Source organism: Lathyrus oleraceus, chromosome 7 (assembly GCF_024323335.1).
Source record: "Lathyrus oleraceus cultivar Zhongwan6 chromosome 7, CAAS_Psat_ZW6_1.0, whole genome shotgun sequence".
NCBI lineage: Eukaryota > Viridiplantae > Streptophyta > Magnoliopsida > Fabales > Fabaceae > Lathyrus > Lathyrus oleraceus.
The window spans coordinates 330,076,746-330,088,194 of NC_066585.1; the positions used below are offsets into that span (position 1 = coordinate 330,076,746).

Genomic DNA, 11,449 nt, shown 5'->3' on the forward strand with positions numbered 1-11,449 from the left:
CATCATTGATAGCATATACTGAACAATAAACAGAGTGGAGTTCTGCTACACTTCAGTATGTTTCTTAGTCTGTTCTTCAAGAGTAAAACAGAACTGACTAAAAGGCTAAATGTGTAAATGTCAAATTGGATGCTTTGGCATTTATTATTGTAAGCTGCTACTATAGAATGGACAGTTTGGTCCTGTACAGTTCAGCAAAGTTTGTACAGTCTGTTTTCAGGAAAAACAGACTTAGCATATGGTCCTTGATGTCAAGCTGAATGTTGTGACATTCATTCCTGACAGCATATGCTATATTGTAGGTTGTTTAGTTTTCTGTTTCAGCTTTTTCTCAGGCTATTCTTCAGGGATTCAACAGCTGAGAGAAAATCCAGGAAATCAACAACCAAGCTACATTTAATGAACCTAACAAATAGCCTATTTGTTAGTAACCTAGATGTGGAATTTAGGGGAACTCGCGTGACCTTAAATTCAGGAGAATACAAGTGCAAAGGCCCAAGTACTGCAATATAAAAAGGCGCTCCTTCGTTCAAAACTGGGGATTTTGAGGCGTGAAGATTTAGTGTGTCCATCATATTTCACTGCTGTATTTTTGTGAGTCTTGTATTAGACATATCTTGTAAGCCAAGCCATTATCACGTAGATGATCGCATTGGCATAGGGTGTTCATTGAGTTGTAAGTGTTGTGTCACTCAAAGCTTTTAAGCGTGAGTGTTGTGTATCTTGATTAAAGTTGTTAAGCACACTCAAGAGTTGTTTGAAGTGTGACTTCAAAATTGTCTTTAATATTGATTAAAGGTAGTAATCACTGAGGTGATTGAGGGGGAGTGAGTAGGAACTCTGATCTTAGAGTAAGATTGAAATTGCATTGGGTAGGGATTAAGTGAAGAGTTGTAAACGGGTGAGTTTAGCTTTGAATTAATACTACTGATAGTGGATTTCCTCCCTGGCTTGGTAGCCCCCAGATGTAGGTCATGTTGGACTGAACTGGGTAAACAATTACTTGTGTTATTTACTGCACTTACTTTTAAGTTCTGCATAATTCTTGTCTGTGCAGAATTGGATGTCATAACAACCCGTGTGACATCGAAAGTCTGATAACTAGAATTTCAATTGGCATCAGAGCAGGCACCCTGCCTGTTAATTTCTGGGTGAGATCTAGGGAAGTTACTTTCTAGTACCATGGACAAGGATATAGGACACTCAAATAGACCACCCATGTTGGATGGCTCTAATTATGATGACTGGAAGCCTCGTATGATAGCCTTCTTAAGGTCTCTAGATAGCAAAGTCTGGAGAGTTGTCAACAAAGGATGGGAACATCCAACGAAGACAGGTGAAGATGGAGTCTGTGTGCAAATTCCTGAAGAAGAGTGGGACAAGGAACAAGAGGCATTAGCCCTTAGAAATTCTAAGGCCTTGAATGCATTGTTCAATGGAATCAGTAAGAACATCTTCAGGCTGGTACACCACTGTGAGCTAGCTAAGGAAGTTTGGGATACCCTCAAGGTAACTCATGAAGGTACTTCCAAGGTGAAGATGTCCAAACTTCAGATGCTGACCACCAAGTTTGAAAATCTGGGGATGAAAGAGGATGAGACCATTCATGACTTTCACATGAACATTCTTGAAATTGCAAACACCTCTGGTGGATTAGGTGAGAAAATGGCCGAAGAGAAACTTGTAAGAAAGATTCTCAGGTCCTTTCCTAAGAGATTTGCTATGAAGGTCACAGCCATAGAGGAGGCTCAGGACATCTGCAATATGAAGGTGGATGAGCTCATTGGGTCTCTCCAAACCTTTGAAATGGGCTTGTGTGAAAATGCTGAAAGGAAGAACAAAAGCGTAGCTTTTGTATCGAATGCTGAAGAGGAGTCAGAAGTAGAATATACTGGAGGTGATGAAAGTATATCAGAAGCCTTAGCCATGCTTGGGAGACAGTTCAACAAGTTCGTGAAGAAGATTGATCAAAGAGGCAGACCCAATGTCAAGAACATCTCGTCTGACATCAAGAAAAGATCAACTTCTGAAGAAAAGTTCAACCAAGGCAAGGGAATCCAGTGTCATGGTTGTGAAGGGTATGGACACGTCAGAGCTGAATGCCCTACTTACCTCAAGATGCAAAAGAAGGGGCTAGCTATCACATGGTCTGAAGGAGATTCTGAAAGTGAATCTGAAGGAGAATCTGCTAAACATGTCACTGCACTAAACAGTGTGCGTGCCACTGATGATGACTCAAGTGCAGATGAACTGACCTTTGATGAACTTGCTGCAGCCTATAAGAAGCTGTGTGTCACCAGTACAGAAGTGTGTGTACAAGGAGAAAAGCAGAAGAAACTCATCAAGGAGCTGGAAGATGAGAGACAGAAGCACCTGAAGGCCATAGAGGGTCTAAATGGTGAGATAACCCTGCTGACCTCCAAGCTGAATCAGATGACTAAATCCATCAGAATGATGAATAAAGGAACTGACACCTTGGAAGAGATTCTAAAGGTGGGACAGAAGTCTGGAACCACATCTGGCCTAGGCTTTGGGAAAAGATCCTTAGCTGAATGCAAACGCCCAAAGGCTAAAGTTCAGAAATTCAAGCGGAGGTCACATCCAATGTCTCAACATCGGGGAACCAGGATGAATAATCATCAGAAGAAGAAATTCCAGAAATGGAGATGTCACCACTGTGGTAGACTTTGGCATATAAAAGCCTTCTGCTACAAGCTTCATGGTTACCCGAACCAAGTCCCTCATGTCAGGCCTAAGCATAAGACATATAAGCACCATGTCCCCATCAAGAAGCGACAATGGTATGCTAGGCTAGCTCACACAACTCTAAGGGCTTCTACCAGAGAAGACTGGTACTTTGACAGTGGGTGCTCAAGACATATGACTGGTATGGAAAATCTATTGGTGGATATTCAACCTCACACTACCAGCTATGTGACCTTTGGTGATGGTGCCAAAGGAAAAATAAAAGGTGTGGGTAAGTTGGACTGCTCTGGAGTTCCAAAACTGAATAATGTGCTGTTAGTAAGAGGACTAACTACCAACCTCATAAGCATAAGCCAGTTGTGTGATCAAGGGTTCTATGTTCAGTTTACTAAGGAGCTATGTATTGTGACAAATGGTGACAATCGGGAAGTTATGAGAGGATCCAGGTCCAAAGATAACTGCTATCTGTGGGAACCTAAAGTCTCTAACTTCTCCACAATATGCTCCTCAGCCAAGGAAGAACAGGAGGTGAAGTTGTGGCATAGACGTCTTGGACATCTCCACTTACGGGGAATGAAGAAGATTATATCCAAGGAAGCAGTCAGAGGAATTCCAAAGCTGCTTATTGATGAAGGAAGAGTCTGTGGAGAATGCCAGGTGGGCAAGCAAACCAAGATGTCACATCCGAAGCTGGGACATCCTACAACTTCCAGAGTTCTGGAACTGTTGCACATGGACTTAATGGGACCTATGCAGGTTGAAAATCTTGGTGGGAAGAGATATGCTTACGTGGTGGTTGAAAGTCTTGGTGGGAAGAGATATGCTTACGTGGGAAGAGATATGCTTACGTGGTGGTTGAAGACAATGCTAAAGCTTGTAGGATATTGAGGTTAAGGATGATGGTATTGCTCATGGATGTCTACTTGTGTCTTTTGACTCTATGATACTATTTTATGCTGCTTTGGGTTGGATAATATTCAGATATCTGAAGATAGTTGTTCTTTACATACCTTTTGCCAAATTATGGCAAAAGAGGGGAGTAATATGATGTTGCTGAGATAAAACAAGTGTTGTTTAGTAATAATCATTTATGGTAAGTGCTAATGTTGTACTGCATGCTAGAGCATCGGCCGAGACATTTGTCCCTTGTATATGTGAAAACAAATTTATGTTAGTAGTATTCCTTGCATATTCTGATATCAACTACTAACTGATTGTGTGTGCATGACTAAGTATGTGAATGATTGCATATTGATATATGTTAGTTTGTAGGATTGTATGTTACTAACTATGAGCTAACTAGATTCATGCATGACTAAGTATGTGAATGATTGCATGATTGTGGGCTTGGTTTGGAGCAACTTAATGGATTTTGTGTATGCATCTTAATATCGATGCTTTTGACTTTATGCTGTTAAGATTAACTCTGATGATTAGAAGATAGTTATTGATGATGATTGAAAGCTCTGATAGTCCAGTAGTTCTACTGGTTATCACTGGCTCTGATGGAAGAAGTGTTTTTCATCTTAAAGAGTTGTTTTGCCATAATTTACCAAGGGGGAGATTGTATTTCCTATTGGATTGACTATTTAGATTGAATGCATTTAGTAAAATAACAACATGGATAAGTGTTCAAGTATTCAAGATTGGTCTACCTTGTTTAAGCTGTAAAAAGGACACATGTTAAGCGTGATGCTCCAACATGTTGGTACGACATCCGGGCCTTGCTCAACATGTGTCTGATTGCTTCATTTTGAATGAATCTTTGGAGAAGATTCAGTTTTATTTTATTGCTAATTGACTTACCAATATGATTATGTGATTTGTTTGACAGTTGGATGAAGATTAATTCAAATTTAAATGTAGATTTAAATTTGAATTTAAATTGAAACAAGTCATATATTGTTGAGATATTCAAGGAACAAATCAGATATCCAACAAATTATGTATTAATTCTGGACGAAAGTAAAGATATTATCCAAGGAGAAAAGCTCAGGATTATGATGTTATATAAGTAGTTCAAAATCTACATTGAAAGTCAAACGATACATTGAAGATTTAGAGTGCTAGGGTTTATTTTTGAGTTCTTGTTATTGTTGTATGTACACCTCTATGTTTCAGTAACTTGGTATATAATATTTGTCTATAGTTGAATGGTAGTATTCAACATTGATTATTGAGTTGTAATCTTCAATCATGGGTTATGTGATTGAGAAGAAAGTGAGTATGTTCTCATATTTAGGGGGATACTCTAAATAGAAAGTCATTAGGTAGTGTTAGGAAGAGGCATTGAACAACATAGGATTTGTTGTTGCTTGTAAGTCTAATTGTACTAAGCTACTAATAGTGAGTTTCCTTTCTTGAGTTGTGGACTCGGTCTCCTAGACGTAGGTGTGATTTCACCGAACTGGATAAACAATTATCGTTTTATTTACTTATTTTCTGCTCCATCATCTAGTATTAGCTATTGTGTTGTTTCTGGTGTAACTTGTTGAACATATTGGTGAAACATTGTGTTCAATATCTGTCTTTTAAAAAACAAAATTTCATTTTTAAAAGAATAATAATTTTTTTATTAAAGTCACCGCACAACTTAGCCTTATAAAATCTTTATATATATATATATATATATATATATATATATATATATATATATATATATATATATAATATATATATATATATATATATATATATATATATATATATATATATTATATATATATATATATATAAAGCTTTTATATAGGTTTGTAGAAAAATAAAAGAAAAAATTAAAAGTTGGTAATTAGAATAAAGATTTTTTTTCTCTCCATTATGATCATAATGGTAGAGCTCTATCATATATCTAAATAAAGATAATGGTTATAATTTGATGGCTACAATTCTCTAATAATATTTACTAAAGATAATGGTGGTTATAACACATTAGTTTTACGCCCGTCCGTGTTCAAAATGAAAGGGGTAACCGATTTTGTGTCCAAATGATATCCTAGTTATAACAAAGAATCAATGTTTCTTAGGGACGCATCAAGTTTGTCTAAGGAATGAAGGAGATTGTTTAGGATACATGATACATGATACATCACATAGGCCATACGATGTCCACCATGTGACTATATGAGCTTCTATATGAATCTTGTCGGCGAGTAACGGTATAAGAGTGCAATTATTTGCAGCATGAACATTATAATCTGCAGTATCACATGTCTTGTCAAATACCAACATTATTTTGTGTTAGGTTTTTATAGTTATATGTCAAAATATGTTATTTCTTCATGGCATTTAGAGAGAAAATACAAGTTGGTGAGTTAACATGTTTAGTTGATTAACAAAATGTGATAAAATATGAGATTAATTAAAAGTCAACCAAAGCAATATGTGTTAGAAAAGTCAAGTCTTAGTGCAAAATGGTTTGACAAATTTATTGTCAACTCACTCTGCCCTAACAAATTCAATATATAGCCACTACCATAGATTCATATTAAATAGAAATCATGTTTATGAGTTAAATTCTAATGGGTATATAGAAACATGTTATGATGGCTTTAAATTATTTCATGTTTTTATTACTAAGAGTGAAAACATTTATAAATATATTAACAAGATCATACATTTACATTCCATGTGTTCACCAATTCTTTTTGAGGAATAAAAAATTGGAATATATATATATATCTATATATATATATATATATATATATATATATATATATATATATATAATTGAGATTATATAAAAATAACAGATAAATTAATAAAAAATTACACAATTATATTTTTTTTAGTGATAAAATCAATTCTGTTAAACACCGTACTGATAACTCTAAGGGATACAACATTATTATAAAAAGAATAATAGTGTTATAAAAAGTTGTAGTACAAAGACAAAGACAAACATAAACATGAACATTGAACAATAAAGTATTTGAGAGTGTATTATAAAAGATGATGAGAGAGAGTTGATGATCATCTTGTAACTATCTTTTGAGGTTCCTATTCCAATACTCAATTTGATGATACGAAACCACACAATCATGTTGATATAGGACCACGGATTTCCTTTCTTACACTACTATTATTATCTTTTCTGGTACACCAAGGGGACCATAGTAAAGTAGAAAACAAAACACAAAAACACACGTATGTGTATGTGTTATGTTATTGCTTATGATGTAATCATGGTTCTACATTAGAATGAAACCTTTATATAAATATATATATATAGGTGTTTGTGAAGGATTGGAAAAAAGAAGAGAACAGAACAAGAGGAAGAAGAAAAAAGGATGGAAGAGGAAAGTGAGATGAAAGAATCAAAGTTTAAGAGGATTTGTGTTTTTTGTGGTAGCAGTCCTGGGAATAAGAGTAGCTATAAAGATGCTGCTATTCAGCTTGGAAAAGAATTGGTAATGCCTCTCTCATTCTCTTTCTGGTTCTATTTTTTTCTTCTTCTTCAGATTCTTGTTTGTTTTTAAATTTATTGTTATTGATTTATAAATATCAAATAAATTTATCGTTGAAATAATTATATTTATTTAATTCTGATTAATTGATTTTTGAATTACGCAATTTCTTCTCTTTTTTATTAATTTAATTTTTCATGTTCTATTTTGACGTGTTTGTTTGATTTTATATATTTAAAAAAGAATTGTATTTTAAATTTGTGTCTTTTTTGTTTCTTAATGATCATTTTATTCATACTATATTTTCTTTCATCCATAATGGAACTACATAAATATTTATATTGGCACTTTTTGTGCTGTTGAGGGTATTTCTTCTGTCTATTTTTTAACTAAAGAATTATTTTATTGTTTTACAATTTGTTTGAGCTCCAATTAAGTCTTCATAAAAAATAATATTAAATTAGTCTTTGACATTTTTTTTAAGAATAAATTAGTCCAATCTATTATTATAAGTCAATATAAAAGAAGAATTAATTAAACTTTTGTATAAAAATGTCAAAGATTAATTTAATATTATTTTTCAATATTGACTCAATTGGACCATAACAAATTGTGAAGAATCAAATTTATTTCTATTTCTTCTATAAAACTTATGAGGTGAGTGTGAAATTATTACTTTTCATACTTAGTCAAATTATATAAACAAACTAATAATTCATTTGTTTCTTGGCTTTATTCATGGATATTTTGGAATATGCTTCCTCAAGTGAAATTTGAACTTTGTCAATTTCTTAAAGTTGATGATAAATAAAAGTGTGTGGAAAATACAATTGTAAGTGTTAATTTAAACCCTTTTTTTTCATATGTTTAAAGGTGTCAAGAAACATTGATTTGGTTTATGGAGGAGGCAACATTGGTTTAATGGGATTGATATCTCAATCTGTTTATGAAGGAGGTCGACATGTTATTGGGTAAGCAATAAACATTTTTTATTTTTATATTTAATTTTTTTTGTTATTTTTAATTATTTTTAATTATTTTTTAATTATATTATTGTAGGATAATTCCGAGGACATTAATGTCAAGAGAGGTAATATTTATATTTTACTATTAATTTTAAAGAAAATGAAATATATATATAGACGTAAAATAATTTTATACGGTCCATCGGTAAATGATTTATATCATGATAATTAACTTAATAATTATAAGAATTAAACTATTTAATGATATTATACCAAACTTATCAAATGTATATAGATGCTTTGGATTTTGAGATGGACCTTTCTTTTTCAACCATGATATGCTCATTTTGCTTTTTCTTGTTTAAATTCTATGTATTCTCTCTTTTGATGAATTTCCACCTTAGTATTGGTATTATCTCAATGTATTTTATTTTCCACTTTTTTTTATCCATGTCGGTTTCAAGTTACAAGTGGGACTAAGTTGTGTTTTCTTGTTCATATTATTATTTTGAGGTCACATTATATCTCTCTTTAACATACTTTATCTATATCTATCATTACACCTGGCAATATAGGGTCATTTCCTTCTCAACATTTTTGTCCTTCTCTCTTCAAACTCTATATACCTTTCTTTAGATTCTTTTGTCAAACCTTTTTTTTTATGGTTGATTCCCATTTTCTTGGGATTTGGATAAGATATTTAAGGTCTTTTTTGTAGTTCTGTTCTTTATTTTTATTTTTATTCAATGGAGCATGTCATATTTTGCTTTAAACTAAGGCATAGAATCATTTAAAAAAATATATTTTACTATTCAATTTAAAAAAAATAAAGTGGATGAATAAAAGATAGTAAGTAAGTGAAACGAAAAATATATTTTACTTATTTTAATTTTATTTCAATTGATGTTTAAAATGGTTTATAGTTGATTTTAATTGTTCGATTTTAAATTAATGAATGTGATTTAAAACATGTAATTTATTGTATTTTTTATTATAAATCATTTTTTTTATATTTTTATATATTAGAATTGTGATTGAACTTAATAAATTTATTATACATTTCCACTTGTCGAGTTGAGAGCTCTTGTGAAGTACTAATCATCATTGTTAGTCTTGTTTGATTCATCACAAAAAGGTGTTGTGCTGTATTTTGAAATTGCAGATATGTGGAGAGACAGTGGGGGAATTGAAGGAAGTGGCAGATATGCATGAAAGAAAAGCTGAGATGGCTAAACATTCTGATGCATTTATTGCCTTACCCGGTTAGTTCCATCGCAATCAATGTCGTGACATCTGTAAGGAATAAAATCCTAAAAAAACTTACGCAACCGTGGCTCGACCGGGACATTGTTTAAAACATGTGTAAGGCTCTTAACTAGTGATGGTGCATGAAGGTGGCTATGGGACACTTGAAGAGCTTCTTGAAGTCATAACTTGGGCTCAACTTGGCATCCATGATAAACCAGTAAGGTCCCATTGTATCTCTTTTCTTTTAATGAAGAAAATAATATATAAATTAATTAAGTTTTTTTTTTGTTGGAAAAGGTTGGGTTGTTGAATGTAGATGGATTCTACAATTCTTTGTTATCTTTCATTGACAAAGCTGTGGAAGAAGGTTTCATTTGCCCTAAAGCTCGACATATAATTGTATCTGCCCCATCAATAAAAGAACTTGTTAAAAAGATGGAGGTAACATAATCATTTCTATTTTTTTAAATTTATTTATATTAATTAATATAATAAAAAAATATATAAATAAATATTATCATCAGATATTAAATTCTAAATTATTGAATAATGTAAATATTTGATTTTATTTTTATAGGAATATTCTCCGCAACACGAAAGAGTTGCATCTAAGTTAAGCTGGGAAAATGGACAGTTGGATTAGGCATCAGATCATTACATCTTAAATTGTGGTTATTACATGATAATAGAGTTTTGCTAAGCCATAGTTTTTTTTTGTGTATGCTTTTGCATTTTTATTTATTTATGTTGATTAGTATAAAACAACATAATTACTGACTTAATCTAACTGTGATAACTAGTTACTATGTTAAATATGAATTTTAAAACTGAATTAGTTTAAGATTTTTGTTCTCTTTATTTTTCCATTTTGCACAGAAGCTTGCATTATCTAAACTTAACAGTAGAAAATTGTGATTGACACTATTTTTATGGTGGGGGTGGGAAACCATTTGGATCATTTCAGTTCTTTGCAGATTTTTCTTTCTAGCACCATTTTTTTAATCGGTCACCCCATACTGTATACAAGTTTATCAAAATATCCTTAATAAAAGTGTCCGAATTTTTAAATTTTTTATGGATTTTCAGATTTTTGGTTAAGTATATAAGAATTTTACGAGTAATTGGTTTCTAAATTTGAATTTGAATTTGAATTTTTACCGTATAATCTATTGAATTTTTGAAACATTTGATATAAGAGTCGGGGGGCGGCTCTTTGCAAGAGCAACAACAAATTCTACAACACAGAATCCCAGATATTAATGGGTTTAAAATTTTAAAATGTATAATTTTTTCATTAAGATTAATTGACATTAAAAAATATTTTAATAAGAACTAAATAAAATAAAAAAATACTATCATAAAAACTCAATACATAAAAGAAATGAAATGTAACATAAGTTAAAATGATTATAATTAAATTTATTTTTAATTAATATATAATTATATTTTTATATATCATTTTTAATTATTTTAATTGCATTTTTAAAAAAAAAATTGGACACATTTTTAAAATTAGAACGGAACCTCCAGATTTATTGGATCAACATGATAAAAGCATATATTTTACATCTGTTGATTAAAAAAACGGTGTAAAACTATAGTCTGTTTTAAGAAATCTATGATTTTATTTGAAAAAATTGATATAAAATTAATTTTTTATACCTGATTTTTCAAATATTCAATATAAAATCATACATTTTCTAAAACATTTACAGTGATTTTTTTTACAAATAAAAAAAAACCTACAAAATATATTAGATTTATCAAAAAATCTGGTATGGTAATGTTAACTTCGTTTTTTTTAGTCTATCAAATATGAACTATCAAATTTTTAAAAATCGAAAAAATTACAAACATATGGGACTTATCAAAAAAATTAGTAGTATTAACTTCATTTTCTTATTGGCCTATCTGATATGAACTACCAGATTTTTTAAAAATTCAGAAATTAACATTGTTTTACTGGACTTTTTGATATGTGCGTAAAAATGCATACTATTTTTTTTATTGCCCTACCAAATTTTTCCCACGAGCAAGAAAAATTTTCAGCACCTTTTTAGTGGAAAAAATGAAGGAGCATTTTAGTCAATATAAAGAACTAAGGGGGTGCCAAATTTAATTGGAAGG

At 31.5% G+C, this 11,449-nt stretch overlaps 1 protein-coding gene across 1 annotated transcript; it reads left to right on the top strand.

The window, feature by feature from the left end:
• Window positions 1–6,606: 6,606 nt before the first annotated feature.
• Window positions 6,607–10,167, top strand: LOC127103269 (cytokinin riboside 5'-monophosphate phosphoribohydrolase LOG1). The gene is made up of 7 exons (XM_051040536.1): window positions 6,607–7,112; window positions 7,983–8,080; window positions 8,169–8,199; window positions 9,237–9,336; window positions 9,469–9,539; window positions 9,620–9,763; window positions 9,900–10,167. The coding sequence occupies exons 1-7, from the start codon at window positions 6,993–6,995 to the stop codon at window positions 9,963–9,965; spliced, it is 630 nt and encodes a 209-aa protein (XP_050896493.1). The 5' UTR covers window positions 6,607–6,992; the 3' UTR covers window positions 9,966–10,167.
• Window positions 10,168–11,449: the final 1,282 nt, after the last annotated feature.

Bases quoted from the DNA above. Each gene is read 5' to 3' on its own strand.
- LOC127103269 (XM_051040536.1), top strand. From the start codon at position 6,993: ATGGAAGAGGAAAGTGAGATGAAAGAATCAAAGTTTAAGAGGATTTGT. The intron at 8,081-8,168 runs GTAAGCAATAAA...ATATTATTGTAG, and splicing joins GGAGGTCGACATGTTATTGG to GATAATTCCGAGGACATTAA. The intron at 8,200-9,236 runs GTAATATTTATA...TTGAAATTGCAG, and splicing joins GGACATTAATGTCAAGAGAG to ATATGTGGAGAGACAGTGGG.